Consider the following 23,194-nt stretch of genomic DNA (forward strand, 5'->3'; position numbering starts at 1 on the left):
TCTAGACACCATTCAATACCATTTCCAAGATTCTGACATCTTTCTTAGCCAATGAAACACAATTCTCCAACTGCATCAATGATTTTGATAAAGGTATAGTTTAACCGCTTGTTTCTGTCTTCACAATGAGTACCATGCTTTTTAATCAACCTTCTTAACTTGTCCTGCCACTAGGTCTCTGACTTTGCACCTCTTATTAAATTCAACCATTTGGTTTGTACTGGCCCCATTTGTTTCTTCTACTAAAATGATCTCTTCAAATGTATTTATTAAAATTCATGTCATTGTTGTAATTTCGGACTGAAGTTGCTTGTTACTTCACTGCTTACCAAAAGCTTCAGTTTCTTCACCCCATCTTCCAGGGCAATTTGAAATCCCAACCCTTTTTTCACTAAAAGTATCATTTATTGCCTTAAATCTGTTCCCTCTGCCATACTATGGTGTCCCCCCATTAAACAAAACCTCTTAAAATAAATATTTTTTTCTAATCTTGACTCAGCTAATCTGATAGCCTCTTCTAAAAGCCTTACTTCTACCACCAAGAAGTATAATGGTTAATAGGAACAGAGGCCATTTATTGAGCTGTGTGTAAACCTCAGAACTCCCAATCTTTTGGCATTATCTCACTTCTTCTTTTCTCCAAATCTGGCATCTTGATTGTGTTTGCAATTTTTGACTTCCCCTTGAAAATTATTCCTTGAGGTGCTTAGATTCTCAGTTCTGACATTCATTCCCTATTTTTTTCTTGAAACCTATTTGATCGTTTTGTTTTTGGCCATCTGTCCTGATTCAGCATTAATGGTTTTGTGAACAAGCTTGGTGTTTTACATTGTTAAAATCACCATATAAATTAAATCTGCCATATATGTCTAAAGCTACACCAGCCAAGCGTATTGTGTTTAATTTTTTACTGCAAAGTTTTGTGCAAGTTTTGAATTATGATCTGTAACTTCATCCACAAATCTTTATTGTGTATTCAGAATAGTAATGAATGCTGAAGAATTCAGGAATACACAACTACCACTGGTCAGGCACACAACACAATTTCCTTGAGTTACGTTCTTTTGTTCAACCAATTCTTTATCTTTATCTGTATCTGTCTTTTATCCTTGAGTTTCAATTTTGATATTATGTACCATGTGTATATATACATAATCTTAACTGCCCTCATCCATCCTCCCTTTTAGCTTATCAAATCAATTTTCCCCTAATTTTCTGCCTCTTCAGTGTCCATACTTGGCTTTCTCCCAAAATATTATTCCAGTGAGCTTCTCTGCCACTTATTAAACTGGCCTGGAGTTGTCATATTCATTCTTGGCCCACTTGTTTCCTGATCAAAACTGGAGTGTAGCATAAGGAAATCTCCATTTCTCTGGCACTGACTAGGAAGATTGAAGGAAGTTTGGTTAAAGTCTCATCAATTTTTCTTCTGTATTTCTCTTGGCAGACTCAGATACAATCTATGTGGTAAATAAGTTGTCTATTTTTGGGTGATAGGTTTTCTAATATTTTTTTCATGGTCTGTTTGATTACTTAAGCTTTGGGCAAAGTCCTTTTCTTTGATAATTACCAATTAAAAGTATTCCTTGGCCTTGTGCTTTCACCATTAATTGTCCATTTTGCCTGTAAAATTGGCTTCATTACTCTGACGAATTATAATTGAAATAAAGTGGACTTTCCATTTTATGTTAGCTACCACTCCACTCTTGTACTTCACTAACCCCTCCTTTTCACTGTATTCTGCTGGATTGACTCTCCCTTTGTATTCTCAATCTGTCATTTGCAAATTTAGAAATTATGCACTATGTATCAAAGTGCATGTTGTTAATGTATTAAGAAAAGCAGTGGCCCTTTACCATATGTGTACTTGTCTCTTGTCTGAAGAGCAAGTGTTTACCAATAATATTTTCTACCCTTTTAGCTAAGTTCAAATCCATGCGGCAATTTTGTAACAAGTATTTTAGTCTATACTAACTTGTACAAAAACTTGTGTCCATGGCATCCAATGTATTGCCATTATTAAGCTGTTCATCAAAAAAAGTGAGGTCTTGCTGGCATTCATTCGTTTATTTATTTATCACTTAGTATTGCTTTTCCTCTGTATTAAAGTTCCTCAGCTACTCATGTTTACTTAACCAGTCTTAGCTGATTTTCATACAGTTTGATTTACTTTGGTAGTGGGATTAATAATGCTGGAACGTCTGTTTAAACTGTTCGTCCTCACAGTAGTCCCAAGTTGGATTGAACTCTGCAGATAAAGCTAGCTTCAATCCTTCAACTTCCCTGTTCTGGAGAGCTTTGGGTGGTAAAATTTGGCATAGGATGAGATGAGGTTGATAGCATTGCACTTTCCCCACAACTTTCCACATTGCACTAGCTTCTGCACAGAAATGCCAGCAGTAATTTGCTTACATTAGGAACCCCTGAATTATTTTTATAAAAGAGATTTAGATTCCTTTTATGTTAACCACTAGCCTCTTCATTTGTCCTTTGCCCCTCTTATCCTTACTTTTATTAAAAATTCTACTGGGCCTTTTGAGTCTGCCCTGGTTCTTCACTGAATTACAAACTGCTTTCTGTCTAAAAGTGTTAAATTTAATTTTCTGTGGTTTGAGTATGCTGGACATCATGAGAAAGTGACAGTACTCACTGCTGTCCTTCAAGAAGGGAATCTCCCAACAGCTTTTGATCTCCAAACTACAGTTTCTTTTGCTGTTGTCAAACATTGCTGTCCAGCATAAGGTTATTTGGCATTTGAAATTGGAATGTGATAAACTTGGAAAAATATTTTCTTTCTTTCAAGTGATGATATTGGTAATGATCTGATTAGTATGATTTGGGCATAAAATTAGTTTTTAAGACTAAGGACTTTAGGTCCATAATCATCGAGTATTTATGTGTTATAAACTTGATAACTTGAAATGCAACTCTATCAATAAACATTTAAAAAGGACCCTTTTATATTTAAATTGTATTATACTCGTTGGTAGTACACATTAACTGACTCATCATTTAGTGACAGAGGTGACTGGCATAGGCGTGTTTACGGGGGGAAGTCAATAAATGCACAAGGGCATTAGGAATAGACCATAAGACAAAGTAGCAGAAGCCGGCCATTCGGCCCATCGAGTCTGTTCCGCCATTTTATCATGAGCTGATCCATTCTCCCATTTAGTCCCACTCCCCCGCCTTCTCACCATAACCTTTGATGCCCTGGCTACTCAGATACCTATCAATCTCTGCCTTAAATATACCCAATGACTTGGCCTCCACTGCTGCCCGTGGCAACAAATTCCATAGATTCACCACCCTCTGGCTAAAAAAATTTCTTTGCGTCTCTGTTCTGAATGGGCACCCTTCAATCCTTAAGCCATGCCCTCTCGTACTAGACTCCCCCATCATGGGAAACAACTTTGCCACATCCACTCTGTCCATGCCTTTCAACATTCGAAATGTTTCTGAGGTCTCCCCTCATTCTTCTAAACTCCAAGGAGTACAGAATAGAAGGATGAGTTGATGGATTGAGGGGAGATTGCTGGAAGGATCATAAATGCCAGTATAGATGTTTTTGGGCTGAACAGCCTATTTCAGTGCTATGATTTCTACGTAACTAGCTGTTCTAATCTGATGACTTTGCTGTTGTTTTAACCCCTCATTTCATCGTAGAATTCCACAGCTTTGCGACTAAGTAAAGGAAGAGTTTCTTGAGCTTTGTCATCTAATTGCTGCATCATTTATCCTGGGCTCCTCAGTGTCTGGAAACCATCTATTTTTTTAATCAACTAATTTATGTCTTCATTACTTTAAATGTGTCTGTGAACTCTCCCTTTATTAGAGACAACCCCTGAATTAATGAAAATTACCAAAACATGACCCCCAGCTGTAGCTGTAAATTCATATGCATAGGAGCAAAATTAGGCCATTTGGAAAATTGAATCTGCTCAGCCATTCCATCATGGCTGATTTTTTTGTCCCTGTTAGTCCTGTTCTCTCACCTTCTCCCCTTAACCTTTGACACCATTACTAATCAAGAACCTATCAACCTCTGCTTTAAGTATAGACAAAGACTTGACCTCCAAAGCCAACTGTGACAGTGAATTCCATAAGCTAAAGAAATTCCTTATTTCTGTTCTAAATGGACATCCTTCTACTCTGAGGGCGTGCCCTTGGTTCTAGACTTCCCCGCTATAGGAAGTGTCTTCTCCATGTCCACTCTTAGCGAGGTTTCAATGAGATTTCCCTCTCCCCCACCCGAAAATCTTATTAAGCTCCAGCGAAAACAGATCTGATGCCATCAGATGCTCATGTTAACCCTTTCATTTCTGAGATCTTTCTCGTGCACCTTCTCTGGACTCTCCTCTATCAGCATATCCTTTCTTAGATATAGGGTACAAAATACACCATACGTGGGGTCTGACCAGTTCCTTATAAAGCCTCAACATTACATCCTTGATTTCATATTCTATTCCTCTCAAAATGAATGTTCATCGCATTTGCCTGCCCTATCATTGACTCAACTTGCAAGTTAGCCTTCAGGGACAAGACAAGGGCTTCCTTTGAGTTTTCTCCCTGTTTAGAAGATAGTTTATACCCTTATTTTTTCTACCAAAGTGACCATGCACTTCCCTGCACTATATTACAACTGCCTCTTCTTTGCCCATTCTCCTAAATCTGTTGGAAGTCCTTCTGCAGCCTCCATGCTTCCTCAACACTACCTGTCCCTCCACCTTTCTTCATATCGTCAGCAAACTTGGCCACAAAACTATCAATTCAATCATCCAAATTAATGATGTATAATGTGAAAAGAAGCAGTCCAAACACTGACCCCTGTGACACACCACTGGTCACTGGCAGCCAACGAGAAAAGGCACCCTTCATTTCCACTGTACGCCTCCTGCCAGTCAGCCAATCTCTATCCATGCTAGTACTTTTCCTAAAATACCATGGGCTGTTATCTTGTTTATCACACCTTGTCAACGGTCTTTTAAAAATCCAAGTAAGCAACATGCACTGACTCTCCTTTGTCTACCTTACCTGTTATTTCCTCAAAGAATCCCAACAGATTTGTCAGGCACGATTTTCCCTTAAGGAAACCATGTTGAATTAATCCTATTTTATCTTGTGCTTCCCCCAAAACCTCATCCCTAATAATGAACTCCAACACCTTATCAAACATTAAAGTGAGGTTAACTGGCCTATAATTTCCTGTCTTTTGCTTCCCTTTCGTCATTTTGAAAGTTCCTTCTCTGTGGTTGTATCTTTGTATTTTAAAATTGTCCTATGGATTATTTTACAGTTAATATGGTTCCATGGAATTTTTGGCATACTATTATCTATCTAAACTAATTTGTTTTTGTTTTGTACCTTAGTGGGACTTGATGCTGCTGGGAAAACTACAATCCTGTACAAGCTAAAGCTGGGTGAGGTTGTCACCACCATTCCTACTATTGGTAGGTTTCTTGTTGGTTTAATATTTTAGACACTTTTGTCATCATCCTGTTTCTTTGGTACTGTCCGAAGGCAGTCAGCTGACCTATTCCTTTGCCATCATTTAAACTGCTACGGAGTGTGCCCAGAGAACAGTCTCAAGTAAAGGAACATGAACTTTGTATTAGACCATAAGACACAGGAGCAGAATTAGACTATCTGGCCCATCGAGTCTGCTCTGCCATTCAGTCATGGGCGATCCTTTTTACTACCTCCTCCTCAACTCCAGTTCCTGGCCTTCTCTCTGTAACCTTTGATGCCATGTCCAGTCAAGAACCTGTCAATCTCTGCTTAACGACCTGGCCTCCACAGTTGCATGGGCAACAAATTCACCATCCTTTGGCTAAAGAAATTTCTCCGCATCTCTGTTTCGAAGGGGCGCCCTTCTATAATGTGTTCTGTTCCTTTCACATAGAAATTATGTCTTTTTTCAGAGTAGAATCAGAAATATGATGAAGACTGGTCCAAGAAAGTGATATTGGGAATTGTAATGAAAATTTAAAAAATTGTTTGGGTTTTAAGGAGGATCTTGAGGAAGGAGGGCCAAATGGAAGAATATAGGGGAGGGCTTTTAACAGGGTTGGGTCTAGGAGCAATGTGGACCAATCCTATATCAGGTTTTTGAAGAAGGGACCACAGAAGACCTTGCAGAAGATGTAGTTTGTGACATTGATTTAAAAACATGGAAGTCTGAACAATTTTGGGGAGAAAAGCAAATGGAAAGAAGTATCATCAAAACAGAGGGCTTGTTGGTGACTTAAAAAAAAAATTTTGGCTGATGGAAGTTTTGAAATGGGTGGCAGTACCGAAGGAGAGGGAAGCATCAATGTTCTATCTTTGAGGTTCGAAAGGATTAGTTGGGAGAGAAGTTTGGTGACTGCTTAAGTTTAGGGTGTTCCGGGAAGAGCCTGAGGGTTTTCATGACCTAATTGTGAGAAGAAAGGGTGTTGGTGATTGAACTTCGGCTGCTTATATTTCAGGTTTTAATGTGGAAACTGTTGAATACAAGAACATCTGTTTCACTGTGTGGGATGTTGGAGGTCAGGATAAAATTCGCCCTCTATGGAGACACTACTTCCAAAACACACAGGTACATTGCTTCTGGTAATACTTGGTTAAGTTTTATGTTCACAGATAAAAGAAATTCCTTTAATAGAACATTTACCATTTGAGTGCTTGGTATGTGATGGAAGGGATTTGAATGATTTCTCATCAGTGGGTGATGCTTTTCGATATATTCAGTATAGTAATAATATAAATAGACCTGAGGTAAGTATAAAGGAAAAGTAGATTTCAAGTCAGTCAGTTGTAGTTACCTTTGACATTGGCATTCATTCATTTCTTGACTGCCAAATGACGCAGATATATTCTGTCTGCTTGAATCAGTCTTGATTGGCCAATTTTTGCCTCCCAAATCTAAGTAAGAGGTACCTTTGACTCTATCTTACAACACTTATTTAGATTCAAGTTGCTCACTGATGCTGAGTTGGGTTCTGACAAAAATAGTTTCTTGCAGAAACTTGTAACCTTGGAACATCACATGGTCAGAGTGGACCTGTGCACTGAATCTTCTTTATTGCACCACATCAGTGCATCTCAGGACCTGAATGCAGTTTTGGTCTAATGAAAGTTATAGAAACATAGAAACATAGAAAATAGGTGCAGGAGTAGGCCATTCGGCCCTTCGAGCCTGCACCGCCATTTATTATGATCATGGCTGATCATCCAACTCAGAACCCAGCCTTCCCTCCATACCCCCTGACCCCTGTAGCCACAAGGGCCATATCTAACTTCCTTTTAAACATAGCTAATGAACTGGCCTCAACAGTTTGCTGTGGCAGAGAATTCCACAGATTCACCACTCTCTGTGTGAAGAAGTTTTTCCTAACCTCGGTCCTAAAAGGCTTCCCCTCTATCCTCAAACTGTGACCCCTCGTTCTAGACCTCCCCAACATCGGGAACAATCTTCCTGCATCTAGCCTGTCCAATCCCTTTAGGATCTTATACGTTTCAATCAGATCCCCCCTCAATCTTCTAAATTCCAACGAGTACAAGCCCAGTTCATCCAGTCTTTCTTCATATGAAAGACCTGACAGGAACTTCGATGGTTCATTGGTGATTTAGATCAGTGACTAGCAATGAGGCTAATCAAGCTGCATGGAATCAAGGAGCCTCGGCAGAGTGAAGGGCAGGTTTCTTTCTCTTTCTTCCCTGTGGTCCCCCCCCCCCCCATCGTAAGGGATGATAACTGGGGATCACTGGTAGAAGAATCAAATGGAGATGTTGAAAATAATTTTCTGGAGCAGTTGGGGATCTGGAATTTGGTGAATGGTAGAGAAAAACAGAACTGAACAGTTGAAAACTGTTATGTCCGGACCTGTGCAGCACAAGCAAGAAGTAGGTCACCTGGCTCCTCAAATCTGCCCTGCCACTCAACATGGGACGGCAGACCTCAAGTTGTCTCCTATGTCCCCCTGTACCTCATTCAACACAAGTCTCTTTCCATTTAGATCATCTTTTTAATTCCTGAAGTGCATGATCTCTCACTTTCTCACATTAGTTCCATTTGTCATGTTTTTGTCCTATTGCAGAGTCACAATATCCTCATGTAATATGCTCTTTCACCCATTTTTATGTCATTACCAATCATGGATACCATGCATTCTGCCCTCTGCCAGGTCATTATTATAAATAGTAATATGCAGAACCCAGTGTTACTGCAATAGTTAGAAATTTCCAACGTGGAAATTATTCTAGCTCTAATTCCATATGATGTATTTTTTAATCCATGCTAACACTTCTTCCAGTACCATAAGTTCTCGAGAATCAATCATGTGGCACTTTGTCAAACGTTTCTTGAAAATCCAAATTCACCACTTCAGTAGTTTTACTTCTGTCTCCTCTGCCTGTTAAATCCTTTTTAACAAAAAAGGTTCATTAAAATATGATTTTCCTTTAATGAAACCTTGTTCATTTGGTTGGATTGGCTATCTCTTGGATGATTGTCTCTAGCATATTGCCAACTATAGATGTTAAACTGAATGCTTTATAGTTTCCCACATTTTGTCTTCCTTTGTTCTTGAACAAGGATGTCATATTTGATGTTTTCACATCTAACGTTATTCTCTCAGAATTGAGTGAGTTAAAATAAAACTTTAGCCAGTTCTTTTAAAATTGTTTATGCAAGCTCCTGGTGAATTTGCCTTTTTCTAATACCTCATTACTCAATTGTTGGGCATGTGGCCAAGAGGTTAAGGCGTTTGTCTAGTGATCTGAAGGTCGCTAGTTTGAGCCTCAGCTGTGGCAGCGTGTTTGTGTCCTTGAGCAAGGCACTTAATCATACATTGCTCTAGTGTCTGTGCGAGGAGTGGTGCCCCACACAGACTTCCAATCTGCATCTTGTAAGGCATGAAATGCCCAACACAGGCCTCTCATGGTCTGAATCGACATTCCCTTCCCCCTCATCACTCAAGATCAAGATTTTTGCATGTTTTCCCATGCTATTTGAAGCTAGCCTATTGTCATCGAGATTGTTACAATGTCTATGGTAAAGACTTGCAAAAGAATTGTTTACTGTATTTGTCATTTCCTTGTTTCCTGATGTGAGTTTCCAACCTTGTAGTCTAGGTGTCTCACTCTTGAATATTATATTCCTCTTTTTAATATATGTAAAAACTTTTACTGTTGATTTTTGATATAACAATCAAGTTTTCTCTATTTTCCCCATTTACACTTTTTTGTAGTCTTTCACTGCTTGTTGAAAAATTGTATGCACTACTTTTTAATTTATTATTATCCTTGATCCTTTTTATGAATCATAGATAGTTGTTCTTTCTTAGGGAGTCCCTCTACATAGTTGAGATGAACTTAAGTCGCAACATTTGTCCGTGAGCTCTCTGGCATTAATTTCTCTGGTCGTGGTAAATGCTACATAGCCCTCCTCCCATCTTAATTCATATCACCCCATAACTAGATCCTTCTGTTCCTCAAACTTCATACTTGCATGTTATTAAACTGGAAAGAATGCAGTGAAGTTCAACCAGGATGTTGCCTGAACTTGGACCTAGCTCACAAAGAGGGGGTTGCATCGACTAGGACTTCATTCCCTGGAATGTAGGAGATGGAAGGAGGTATATAAGATCATAGTTTTTCTTATTATCCCAGGGAGATGTGCTCAGACAGAGGCACATAACTTTGAGATTATACGGGAGAGATTGAGCTGGTTGAAACAGGCCATCAGTGCTGTTTAAAAGTAATTAAATAATTACATGGATAAGAGAGGTTTAGAAGGCTGTGGGCCAAACTAAGGCGGGTGGGACTAGCTCTCTGAGCAATGTAGTTGGCATGGACTAGTTGGACCAAAGGGCTGCAGAACTGACCATGACAGCAAGTTAAGTCATGAGATTCTGGTCAAACTAGTTAACTGGGGATTCTGCTGCTGAGCTATGAATTGGGTAGAACAGCAGAAAGTCAAACTTTGATCCTCAAAAGTAACAGCAGAGGGGATCTTAGAAGAAAGTGGAACACATAAACCTTGAATATTTAAATTGCTACTGTAGAAAAAATATATGAATTTAAACCATTAATGAAGGTGGCCATTTCTTTTTATTACTAATTTAGATTGCAGTGAGTTTTCAATTGAATCCCGGAGTTTGGATTCCAAAGCCTAGAAGTTTGGAGTAAATCTTTGCCAGCAGCACAAAAATATGATTTTTAATTTAAATTTTTGCAGTGTTTAATGTTTCTATATCCTTTTTAGTTTTCCCTTGAATTGAATTCTGTTATTTATCTTTAAGGTGTATTCAATTGCAAGGGTGGTGTGAAGAAAGTTTTTGAATTGTGTATCCTGGAAGAAGTCTCAGTTGTATTTGCCCTATTTTCATCTGAATTGATCTTTCCTCATTGTTTTTTTTCTATGATAGTTATAACTAATAGGATGCACAATTAAAGCATTTTTTTTCTGTCACTTAATGGGCTAATCATCTCCTTGTTGTTTCAGGGCCTGATTTTTGTTGTGGACAGCAATGACCGAGAAAGAGTCCAGGAATCATTTGAAGAACTACATAAAATGGTGAGTGTGAAATTGCAAATTTTTAAAAAGAATTTTGTTGTGGAGTTGTGTAATATATCCCTATGCTTTAGGCTTTGCAAAATGAAATGTTTTTTGATTGGGTGCCTTTGCCTTAACCTACCTATAGAGTAAACTTTTCAACTAAATGAGTACATGCATATTTTGACCTTGAACTTCCAAAGATATTTGAAAAAGCTTATCATCTTGATGCCTAGTCTAACCATTTTATATGGCACCTTTAATGTCAAGGAGCTCCCTTTTACTGCACATGGCATAGATTTCTCTATTTAAAGATTAGGAAACTTTTTTGGGGAAAAAAAAATCACTTGTTAAAAGGTTTTGAAATTAAGGACATACATATAAGTAATTCAAGCATACTACAAAACAATCTAGTTTTCCAAATACCTTTATCAATTGAATGATCAAGAAAACTCTCAAAAAAAAATAGTGAGATCTGCAAGCTGCAGGCGTTTTCCAAAATGAGAGACTGGTTTATGTCATGAACCAGTAATTCTGGAAAAACGAATTGATTAAAATACGTTAGATTGGACATTTGATATATCAGTGAGGCATTTTACCTTGAGTTTCAAGGCTGTTGCTTGCTATTAATCTTTGTAGCAAAAGAGCTTTTGAAAATCAAACTGAAGAAATTGTTGCCGGAAAAAAAAAGAAATTGTTAGTCTTCATTGAATTAGTTGATTTTTGTCTAGAGCGGGTATTGTTAAGTGCATGAACAAAAGGGGCAGGGTATGGTGGGAAGCTGCTAGTTTTCCTACGTATTAATTCTTGTACGCAGATGGGTTGGTTGCAGATTGAGCTTTACTTTGTCTGGAATGTGTTCATAGTTGGAAAAATTATCACACTGATCATTCTTGAGTTTGTTCATTAGTCTATGTAAGAAATCAAACTCCGGGATAACAGGATATCACACCCTAATCACTAATAAAAGCAAAAGTACTCGGAGGGGAGAGCAGGTCAGAAAACATCTGCAGAACAGAACAGTAGTTTTTTAATATATTATTTCTGTTTCTGCATGATTTTAATCTATTCAATATACATATACTGCAATTTATTTATTATTTTTCTTCCATATTATGTTTTGCATTGAACTGCTGCTGTTAAGTTAACAAATTTCACGACACATGCTGGTGATAATAAACCTGATCCTGAATCTAGTAAATGTTTCGGGTCCTGAGACTATTCATCGAAACTGAGAAAGAGGGGAACCTGTCAGTCCAGCATTTTAATAATTGAGATTTCGGAAGCTTTGCTTTTCATTTTCTGTGGATGTAATGCCATAGCCAGTTAAATGCTGTATCATTTGATGTTTCATGTGCTTCATTGTAGCATTCCCTGCCTCTCCATTATACAGTCATACAGCTGAGGCCTGGACGATTGAAGAATTCATTTAGACAGTTCTTAAAAGCTGTCAGTGACTAATTCCAACAGTTAAGCTGTGCATTTCATGTATTCTCCACTCTAGATGAAAATGGTAGCCTTCTCGGATCCCTTTCAAGGCTTCTGCCTCTGTTCCTAAATCTGTCATTTATCCTCCTCTTAGAAACCTAGAAACATAGAAAACCTACAGTACAATACAGGCCCTTCGGCCCACAAAGCTGTGCCAAACATGTCCTTACCTTAGAACTACCTAGCTTTACCCATAGCCTTCTATTTTTCTAAGCTCCATGTACCCATCCAGCAGTCTCTTAAAAGACCCTTATTGTTTCTGCCTCCACCACCGCCGCTGGCAGCTCATTCCACGCACTCAGCACTCTGCGTTTTTAAAAAAAACTTAACCCTGACATCTCCTCTTTTAGAGTTACGTTACATTGCTGCACAGAAGCAGGTCTTTCGGCCCATCTAATCTGCTGAGCTGTTATTCTCCCTATTCCCATTGACCACACGTGGACCATAGCCCCTCCCCCCCCATCCATGTACTTAACCAAACTTCACTTAAATGTTGCAGAGGAACCCACATCCACTGGCATTTCATTCTACACTCGTTCCACCCTCTTGAGTGAAGAAGTTCCTACTCGGGTTCCCCTTATTTATTTCGCCCTTAACCTGTGGCCTCTGGATCTAGTCTCACCCAACCTCCGTGGAATGCTTGCATTTACTATGTCTAGCCCTTGTAATTTTGTTCATCTCTTATCAAATCTACTTATTCTCATGTGCTCCAGTGAAAAATGTCTGAGCCTATTCAACCTTTCCCTATAACTCAGGTTCTCAAGTCTCAGCAGTATCCTTGTAAATTTTCTCTAATAATCTTCTGTGGGAAAGTTATTGAAAGGTATTTTAAGGGACCAGATGTATAAGTATTTGGATAGACAGCGATTGGTTAGGGATAGTCAACGTGGCTTTGCGTGTGGTAAGTCTTGTCTGTCTGATCTTAAACTTTTTTTTGAGGAGGTTACCAGGAAAGTTGATGCAGGCAAGGCAGTAGCTATTGTCTACATGGATTTAGCAAGGTCTTTGACAAGATCCCACTTGGGAGGTTGATCAAGAAGGTTCAGTCGTTTGCCATTCATGATGAGATAGTAAATTGAATTAAACATTGGATTTGCAAATGAAGCCACAGAGTCGTTGTAGATAATTGCCTCTGACTGGAGGGCTGTGATTAGTGGTATGCCAGAGGAATTGGTGCTGTGTCTGTTGTTTACCATCCAGGTTGATGATATAGATGACAATGTGGTGAACTGCATCAGCAGATTTGCAGATGACACCAAGATTTGTGGTGGTGTGGACAGGGAGGAAGACTATTGCTGTGGATCTGGACCAGTTGCAAAAATGCCCTGAACAATAACAGATGGAATTTAATGCAGAAGTGTGTGAGGCATTGCACTTTGGGAGGACCAAAGAGGGTAGGTCTCGGATGATGAGCACTAAGGCACTGAGGAGTGCAGTAGAACAGAGGAATCTGGGAATACTTATTCATAATGCCTTGATAATGGCATTACAGTTAGATAGGGTTGTAAAGAAGCAATTGGCACATAGGCTTTGAGTACAGGACATGGGACGTTATGGTGAAATTGTACACAATGTTGGTAAGGCCTAATTTGGAGTATTGTGTGCAGGTTTGCTCACCTTCCTTCAGGAAAGATGTAAATAAGACTGAAAGAATGCAGGGAAAATTTACAAGGATGTTGCTGGGACTTGAGGACTTGTTGTTGGGAAAGGTTGTATAGGTTAGGACTTTACACCCTAGAGTGTAGATGATTGAAGGGAGATTTGATAATTATACAAAGTTGAGGGGTATAGATAGGGTAAATTCAAGTAGGCTTTTTTCAATGAGGTTGGGTGAGACTGCAACTGGAGGTCCTGGGTTAAGGGATGAAAAGTGAAATGTTTAAAGGGAACATGAGGGGAAACTTCACACAGAGGGTGGTGAGAGTGCGGAGCAAGCTGTCGGTGGAAGTGGTGGATGGGCGCTCGATTTAAACATTTAAGAGGAACTTGGAGAGGTCCATTGCATGGAGGGATATGGTCCAGGTGCAGGTCAATGGAAGCAGGTAGATGGTTTAGCATACACTAGATGGCCCGAAGGGCCTGTTTTTGTGGTGTAGTGTTTTGATTTCTTTTTTCAATCTTTTGGTGTCTTTTCTGCAGGTAGATGACCAGAATTGCACACGATACTCCATATTAGGCCTCATTGGCTTCAACATACCATCCCAACTCCTGTACTCAGTACTCTGATTTATGAAGGCTAATGTGCCAATAGTTCTCTTTATGATCCTATCTACCTGTGATGCCACTTCCAAGGAATTATCGATCTGTATTCCCAGATCCCTTTGTTCTACCGCACTCTTCAGTACCCTACCATTCACTTGTATGTTCTGCTCTGGTTTGTTCCATCTGCCTTTTATTTGAAGCCCACTTTTTTCCATCTGGTCCGGATTCTGCTGCGAGCTTTGATAGCCTTCCTTGCTGTCCACTATAGTCCTAATCTTTGTGTGATCCAGTTTATCACGATATTATCCAAATCATTGATACAATGATAAATAACAGGGGACCCAGCACTGGTCCCTGTGGCACATGTTAGTCACAGGCCTTCATTCAGACAGACAACCACCTACTACCACTGTGGCTTCTCCTGCGAAGCCAGTGTTGAATCCATTTGCTCATTCTGAATGCCAAGCAACTGAACCTGCTTGACCATCCTCCCATGTGGGGCCTTGCTAAAGTCCGTGTAGAGAACGTCCCCTGTCCTTCCTTCCTTCCTGGTAACCTCCTCAAAACTCAATAAGATTGGTTAGAGGCAACTTGCCATCCACAAAGCCATGTTGACTATCACTAAAGGGGCCTTGTCTATCCAAATGTACAGTCCCTTAGACTATCTTCCAATAGTTTACCCTATCTGTACCCCTTTCAGTATCTTGTATACCTTACTGATATCCTTTTTAACTATTTCTGTTCCATGGTAAACAGACCTAATTTCTCCAGACTCTTTCCTTCTAACTGAAATGTTCCAAGCCAGATTGCATTGGGGTGAATTTCCTCTGCACCCTCCAGCAATTTAACATCTTCCCTGTGGTGAGCTGATCAGAACTGCATATAACGCTCCAGCTGGTTGTTGTATAAGATAGGAGCATAACCTCACTACTCTTGTATTCATTACCTCAAATAATGAAGGCCAGTATCACATATGCCTTCCTAACCATGTTATCTACCTGTGTTGTTACTTTAAAGAACTTTTACACCAAGGTACCTCTGTTTCTCAATACACCCTCGGGCCCTACAATTCATGGTGTCTGCCCTAGCCTCATTAGTACTCCCAAAATGCATCACATTTCATGTATCTTGATGAAGCCCCATCAGCCATTTTTCAGGCCATTTTACCGACATATTGATGTCACCGTTCAGTCTAAGCAACCCTCCAAACTGTCAACAACTGCACCATTCTCAGTGGCCCTAATAATTACACCTCTTACATCCTCATCCAAACCATTATTATATTACAAACAGCAAGGTTCCAGTATTGACCTCTGTGGAACATCAGCTGTCACAGATCACAAAAAGAACCCCCTACCATAACTCGCATCTCCTAACGTTAAGCCAGTTTTGAATCACTGCCACTAACCTCAAAGTTCCCTCACCCTGCACCTCCTGTTTCTACCTCCTATCCAAGATCCACAGACCTACCTGTCCAGGTAGACCCATTGTTTCTGCTTGCTCCTGCCCCACTGAACTTGTATCTGCATAACTCGACTCAGTTTTATTCTTCCCCTTCTCCCTCCTATCAACATCTGTGACACTTCACACACCCTTGATTTTTTTCCAAAAATTTCAGGTTCCTTGAAATATATTCACTATGGATGTCCAGTTCCTTTACACCTCCATCCCCCACCAGGAAGGCCTCAAAGCTGTCCATTACTTTCTGGACACTAAACCCAACCAGTTCCCTCCACTACCCACACCTCGGTGTAGTGGAACTGTCCTCACCCCTAATAATTTCTCCTTCGGCTCCTCCCACTTCCTTCAAACAAAAGGTATAGCAATGGGCACTCGTGTGGGTCCCAGCTATGCCTGCCTGTTGGTTGGCTATGTGGAACAGGCTATGTTCCAAGCAGCCACCGGTATCGCTCCCCAACTCTTCCTACGGTACATCGATGACTGCATTGGTGCTGTTTCCTGCACCTGTATAGAACTTGTCGACTTCATCAACTTTTCCTCCAACTCTGCCCTCAAAATTACCTGGCCCATTTCCAATACTTCACTCCCCTTTCTCGATCTCTCCGTCGCTATCTCTGGAGATAGCTTGCTCCCTGATGTTGATTATAAACCCACTGACTCTGTTACCTAGACTATAACTTCCCACCCTGTTACTTGTAAAAATGCTATCCCCTTTTCTCAATTCCTCTTGTCTCTGCTGCATCTGCTCTCAGGATGAGGCTTTTCATTCCAGAACAAAAGGGATGTCCTCCTCGTCCAAAGCAGGGAGCTTCCCTTGCTCCACCATCAACGCTGACCTCAACCGCATCTCTTCCATTTTGCACACGTCTGCCCTCACCCCATCCTCCCTCCACCCCACAGGGATAGGGTTCCTCTTGTTCTCACCTACCACTCCATCAGCCTCCGTGTCCAAAACGTAATTCTCCGTAACTTCCGCCATCACCAGCGGGATCCCACCACCAAGCACCCACCCCTCTGCTTTGCTTTCCATGGGGATTGCTCCCTATGTGACTCCCTTGGTCCTTCCCCACTGATCTCTCTGATCTTCCTCCTGGCACTTATCCTTGTAAGGGGAACAAGTACTACACCTGCTGCTACACCACCTCCCTCACTACCATTCAGGGCCTCAAACATTCCTTCCAGGTGAGGCACCTGTAAGTCTGTCAGGATCATCCACTGTATTCAGTTCTCCCTGTGAGGCCTCCTCTCCCTCCTTGACACCTGATGTAGATTGTGGGATGGCTGTGTCGAGCATCTTCGTTCCATCCACAACAGGCAGGATTTCCAGATGCCCCCAATTTAATTCTTCACATTCCCATTCTGCCATGTTGGTCCACAGGCCTGTACTGTCCTGATTAGACCACTCTCGCATTGGAGGAGCAACACCTCTTATTCTGTCAGGGTAGCATCCAACCTGACAGCATGAACGTCAATCTCCCTAACTTCTGGTAGTTTCTACCCCTTCTCTTTTTCTATATACCATTCTGGCTTCCCTTCTCACCAGCCTGTCATCACCCCCCCCCCCCCCCCCGGTGTCCCTCCTTCCCTTTTGGGCATCGTGCACTCTCCTATCAGATTCCTTCTCCTTCAGGCCTTTACCTTTTTCACTATCACCTCCCAGCTTCTGACGTTATCACCCCTCCTCCACCCACCCTGCCTATCACCTGCCGGCTTGTACTTCTTCCCCTTCCTCAACTTGTTAATCTGGTTTACCCCTTCCAGTCCTGATTAAAGGTCTCAGCCTGAAATATTGACTGTCCATCGATGCTGCTTGACCTGCTGTGTTTCTCCAACGGTTTATGTGTCAAAGAAGTTCGTTTGTTCTCAGCCTTTGTTTAATTTTAGTGTATAATTACTGAGCTCGTGCTGCATTTTCTTTCCCCTTTGTTCCCAGCTGCAAGAGGACGAGCTGAGGGACGCAGTGTTGCTGGTATTTGCAAACAAGCAGGATCTGCCAAATGCCATGGGTGTAGGAGAGCTTTCTGAAAAGCTGGGATTACAACACATGAGCCAGAGAACTGTAAGTCTTTATTTTCACAGAGTGTGCCTACACAAAATTAGTGTTCATTTACTTTGTAAATGTATTACAGCAAAAGGTAGTGAGCTTTAAGCACAACTCTCAAATTGACCTGAATATTCGTAGCGAGGAGTGTGCCTGTAGCTGATGCACCTTGATGGTTAAAAGTAGTCAATGTTCATTGATGGTACTTACACCTGAGTTTCAATATATTGGCTTTGTGTGCTGCTTCTATATGTGAGCATGGTTATTGTCTTTAGCATACATAGGGTGTGAACAGCATGGAAAATAGCTTTTTGTAATATCAGCACAGTACATTAGAAAAACAGCAGGCACAAGTTAGCTTTAACATTTACTGTAAATGCATAAAACTAGTACAAGTTGAGAGAGGAAAATACACATAGTGTGAAGTAGCACTACGATTTTTCAGGTTAGTTCAAGAAGCACAGAAAGTGTTGTTCGTCTTCAGGATCCTGATAGGTTTGGGGAAAGTGTATGACCCTGGTTGGTGGGGATCCCTGATTATAAAATTGATTATCTGAACATTTATCTCTGGTATTTGTGGCATCCTGCTATGCCTGGGGGATCTGTACTGGGTCCAGTGTTGTTTGTCATATATATTAATGATGGGGTGCTAAATTGGATTAGTAAGTATGCAGATGATATTAAGATGGGTGGAGTTGTGGATAATGAAGTAGGTTTTCAAAGTTTGCAGAGAGATTTAGACCACTTAGAAGAGTGGGCTGAAAGATGGCAGATGGAGTTTAATGCTGATAAATGTGAGGTGCTACATTTTGGTTGGACTAATCAAAATAGGACATACATGGTAAATGGTAGGGCATTGAAGAATGCAGTAGAGCAGAGGAATCTAGGAATAATGGTGCATAGCTCCCTGAAGGTGGAATCTCATGTGGATAGGGTGGTGAAGAAAGCTTTTGGTATGCTGGCCTTTATAAATCAGAGCATTGAGTATAGGAGTTGGGATGTAATGTTGAAATTGTATAAAGCATTGGTAAGGCCAAATTTGGAGTATTGTGTACAGTTCTGGTCACAGAATTATAGAAAAGGTGTCAATAAAATTGAGAGAGTACAGAGGAGATTTACGAGAATGTTACCTGGGTTTCATCTCCGAAGTTACAGAGAAAGTTTGAACAAGTTGGGTCTTTATTCTTTGGAGCGTAGAAGGTTGAGGGGGACTTGATAGAGGTATTTAAAATTATGAGGGGGATAGATAGAGTTGACATGGATAGGCTTTTTCCATTGAGAGTGGGGGAGATTCAAACAAGAGGACATGAGTTGAGAGTTAAAGGGCAAAAGTTTAGGGGTAACATGAGGGGGGAACTTCTTTACTCAGAGAGTGGTAGCTGTGTGGAAGGAACTTCCAGCAGAAGTGGTTGAGGCAGGTTCGATGTTGTCATTTAAGGTTAAATTGGATAGATATATGGACAGGAGAGGAATGGAGGGTTATGGGCTGAGTGCAGGTTGGTGGGACTAGGTGAGAGTAAGAGTTTGGCATGGACTAGAAGGGCCGAGATGGCCTGTTTCTGTGCTGTAATTGTTATATGGTTATATATGTGAACATGTCTCAATTTGTAGAAGTGCTGAATCAGTCCTTCTATAAGTTTAAACATATGCACATAACATTTACTTCGTAATGTGCTGGAGATGTTCAAAGGTGTTATAGGAATATATCTTTTTGGTGACCGCCTCCTGGAACTGCTGTTGTATGAGCTTTGCAAGGAGACAGATCTGAGCTTTCTTACTATCATTGATCATATACTTCTTGCCATCTCCAAAGAGAACAAAGATCCCAAGGTGCTTAATCTGAACTTTCTGACATGTATAGAGGCTTGCATATAAAGAAAGTCCTTTTGGGAGCTGCTGCTGGTCTCTGTGAAGCAACTGATGAAAAGTGGAATCACAAGTAGATATTAGGCTTACTGGTCTATATTTCCCTGATGGAACCCTCGGCAGGTTCCCAACAGCTTTCTCCACCCACCTGGTTTAAACCCTCTATAATAACACTAAGCAAATCTGGTTGAGCACAGTAATGGCACGGTGAGACTGGCCTTCTGTGTTAAGCAAGTTACTGGAGAGAATTCTGAAAGATAAAATACACAAGCATTTGGAAAGACAGGATTTGATTAGGGTTAGTTGGCCTTTTCTGCATGTGTTCATCATGGCTTATGAACTTGATTTTTAGATTATGTGACCAAGGAAGTTGATGAGGGCAGGTGGTTACAATGGTTGATATGGACTTAGTAAAGTCTTTGATAGGATCCACATGGCAGGCTGCTCTGGAAGGTTAGGTTGGACGAGTCCAGGCAGAGCCATCTGATTGGTTACAGATTTGGCTTGATGTAGGAACCAGAGGGTGAAGGTGGAATTTTTTATTTCTCAGGCTGAGACCTATAAATAGTGATGTGCCTCAGGGCTTGGTGTTGGAGCCATTGTTGCTTGTCATCTATTAGATTATGAAGACACGCAGTCCGCTTTTATTGTCATTTAGTAATGCATGCATTAAGAAATGATACAACATTTCCTCCGGTGTGATATCACAAAACACAGGACAAACCAAGACTGAAAAAACTGACAAAACCACATAATTATAACATATAGTTACAACAGTGCAGCAACACCATAACTTGATGGAGAAGTCCAAAAGTCTCTCAAATGTCCCACATCTCACGCAGACGGGAGAAGGAAGAAAAACTCTCCCTGCCATGCCCGACCACAATCCGTCTCTGAGTCATCCGAAAACTTTGAGCCTCCGAATCAGCTCTCCGACACCGAGTACTGAGTGCCATCTCTGTCTGAATGGTTCGACCTCAATCTCAGTTACCAACAGCAGGCAAAGCCGGGGATTTTGAGGCCTTCCCTCCGGAAGATTCCCGACCACGCAGTAACAACAGCAGCGAATGAGCGTTTCAGAAATTTCTCCAGATGTTCCTCTGTGCTTTCATGTCCATCTCCATCAAATCAGAATTGTCCACGGCCCCTATTTAAACGGATATGATATCATTTTTCACTGGAGGGCTGCGCACTGCTCTATCTCCTCCCGCCATTACCAGTGATTTGGATGAGAATGTACAAGACATGGTAAGTTTTCGAATGTTAGTAAATTAGATACTGTCCATGAAGATCATCAAAAATTACTGGACAGATCTGATCAGCTGGATAAGTAGGCTGAAGAATAGTGAATGTAGTTTAATTCGGGTAAAAGCCAAATCCAGTTTAATTATCATTCAAACCATACAGCGTTCCGTTGGAGCCAAGATGCAAAAACATACACGCGCATTCACAGTGAGGGTGGGGGGAGAACAGTCATGCAAGAAAACACTTTTTAGTTGAAGACCCTGAGTGACGATTCCCACAAATTGATGGTTCCTGGCGGTCCAGCCTGTAATTCCACTGATCCAGCACTGTGGAAGGCAGCACCAGGTGAGGCCACCCCTATCTGAGTACGGACACCACAGTATACTGTCTCCATTGTCTCCTCACCTGGACTACAGCAGTAGGCATACCTGAGGCTTGAAGCCCAGTCCTCGCTACAACAGAGGCAACACTGCTGCCTCGCCTGTTGCCTCAGCACCGAACAAAGAAAACAGACCTGCGGCAATCAATGTTCAACAGGTCCTTGTAATCATAAAAGAAATTTCCAAGAAAGTGACTCATGGTTTGCTGCATGCTGCCTTCGAGCACCATCTCCGGTACCTTCGAGTAGCAGGCAGCAGCATGGTCTGGACTGGGGAGAGCTCCCCCGAGCCCAATCCAGCTCCTCCAGCGGCCCTGCTCTGCTCCTGCAGCCCAGTGGCCAGCCTCCCCTTCTCTGAACCGCTGGCTGGCTCCTAAAACACCCTAGCCGGTTACTCTGAACAATGAGCAGCTCACCTGTAGTTATTGGAGTCCAGTAGAGTCTTGCGATTAAAAAAAAACATACTTTACAAAGAAAAAGCATCTTTGGCTGGCCCCTGAGAGGCCTCTGCGTCTACATGTACCATTTTACCAGACGTGTCGAGGAGTTGCACTTTTGGGAAGTCAAGTCAAGGTTGGTGTTGCAGCACCGAAAGGCCGTGGAGTTCAGGTCCACTGGATTAAGATGGGTTATTTTCTGGTAAATAAATGGTAAGTGGGAGGCCTTCAAAAGTGAAATATTGAGGGTTCAGAATCTGTATGGTCCTATTGGAATAAAAGACAAGGCTAACTGGTTTTGGGAACCTCTGTTATAGAAGAATATTGAGGATATATAAAAAAAGAGGGGGAGGCATATAGCAGGTGGTTTAAGATCAAATGAGGCACTTTTGTGTAAGAAATGCAAGAGAGAACAGTTATAGAAGGAAATCAGAAGGGCTAAAAGAGAATATTAAGTTGCTTTGGCAGACAAGGTGAACAGAATCCCAAGGGTTTTTTTAGATGTATATTAAGAGCAAAGGGATAGCAAGGGTCAAAATTGGCCCTTTTGAAGATCAACATAGTCATCTATGCATGGAGCTGAAAGAGATGGAGGAGATCTTAAATTAATTTTTTTGCATCTCATTATTTGGGAACTGAAGCAGAAGAGTAGTGAGGTCATTGACTATATCTGGATTGCAGAACAGGAGGAGCTTACTGTCTTTACATTAATTCGAGTGGATAAATCTCCAGGGTGGTGTGAGTGTGGAAATGGTAGATGTGAGGTTATTTGTAACATTTTAGAGAGTTTGGATCGGTACACAGATGAAAGCAGTATGTCTGGCTGTAGGTAGATGGGCTAGGCGGAAGACCAGCCTGGCGTGCACTAGATTGCCTGATGGACTGTTTGTATGTCATAGTGCTCTGTGACTGTGATGTGGTTCCCTGAAAGTGTCATCACAATAAGTGTGGCGAAGAAAGTTTTTGGCATGCTGGCTGTTAAGTCGGGGCATTGGATATAGAAGTTAGGAGATTATGGTGTGGTTGTACAAGACAATGCAGAGGCTGCACTTGGATAATTGTATTCAATTTTGTTCACCCTGCTACATTAAAGATGCTAGTAAACTGGAAAGATTGCAGATAGGATTGGCAAGGACTTTCCTAGGACTTGATGGACCGATTTGTGGGGAAAGGGTGGACAAGCCAGAGCTGCTTTTCCTTCGATCTTGGAAGACAGGTGAAGTTACAGGGGTGTAGAAAATCATGAGGGATGTAGATAGGGTGAATACATCGTCTTTTTCACAGCACTGGGGAATCAAGAGGAAACAGGTTCCCTCTTGAGAGACAGCTTAATAAAAACTCGAGGGGGAACTTTTTTTTTGTTGCACAGTGTAATATGTATAAGGAAAGAGCTGTCAGAGAAAGCTTTTGAAGGTACATTCACTCATTTTTTCCAAATGTCTTTTAAAAATTGTTAATTGGAAAGGTTTAGAAGGCCAAACACAGGGAAATGGGTCTAGCTTGGTCTGGCAACTTGGTGAGCCTACCTCAAGAACTAA

The 23,194-nt window shown here is 41.1% G+C and overlaps 1 protein-coding gene across 1 annotated transcript in view; it reads left to right on the forward strand.

Moving 5' to 3' along the window:
* LOC134359520 (ADP-ribosylation factor 4) overlaps positions 1-23,194 on the forward strand; it is a 34,093-nt gene that overhangs the window by 2,298 nt on the left and 8,601 nt on the right. The window contains exons 2-5 of the mRNA XM_063072899.1: positions 5,370-5,450; positions 6,468-6,577; positions 10,487-10,558; positions 17,622-17,747. Coding sequence (XP_062928969.1) covers positions 5,370-5,450; positions 6,468-6,577; positions 10,487-10,558; positions 17,622-17,747 — 389 coding nt within the window. The remainder of the gene's footprint in view (positions 1-5,369; positions 5,451-6,467; positions 6,578-10,486; positions 10,559-17,621; positions 17,748-23,194) is intronic.

The sequence above is a fragment of the Mobula hypostoma genome, chromosome 20 (genome assembly GCF_963921235.1).
Source record: "Mobula hypostoma chromosome 20, sMobHyp1.1, whole genome shotgun sequence".
NCBI classification, from domain to species: domain Eukaryota; kingdom Metazoa; phylum Chordata; class Chondrichthyes; order Myliobatiformes; family Myliobatidae; genus Mobula; species Mobula hypostoma.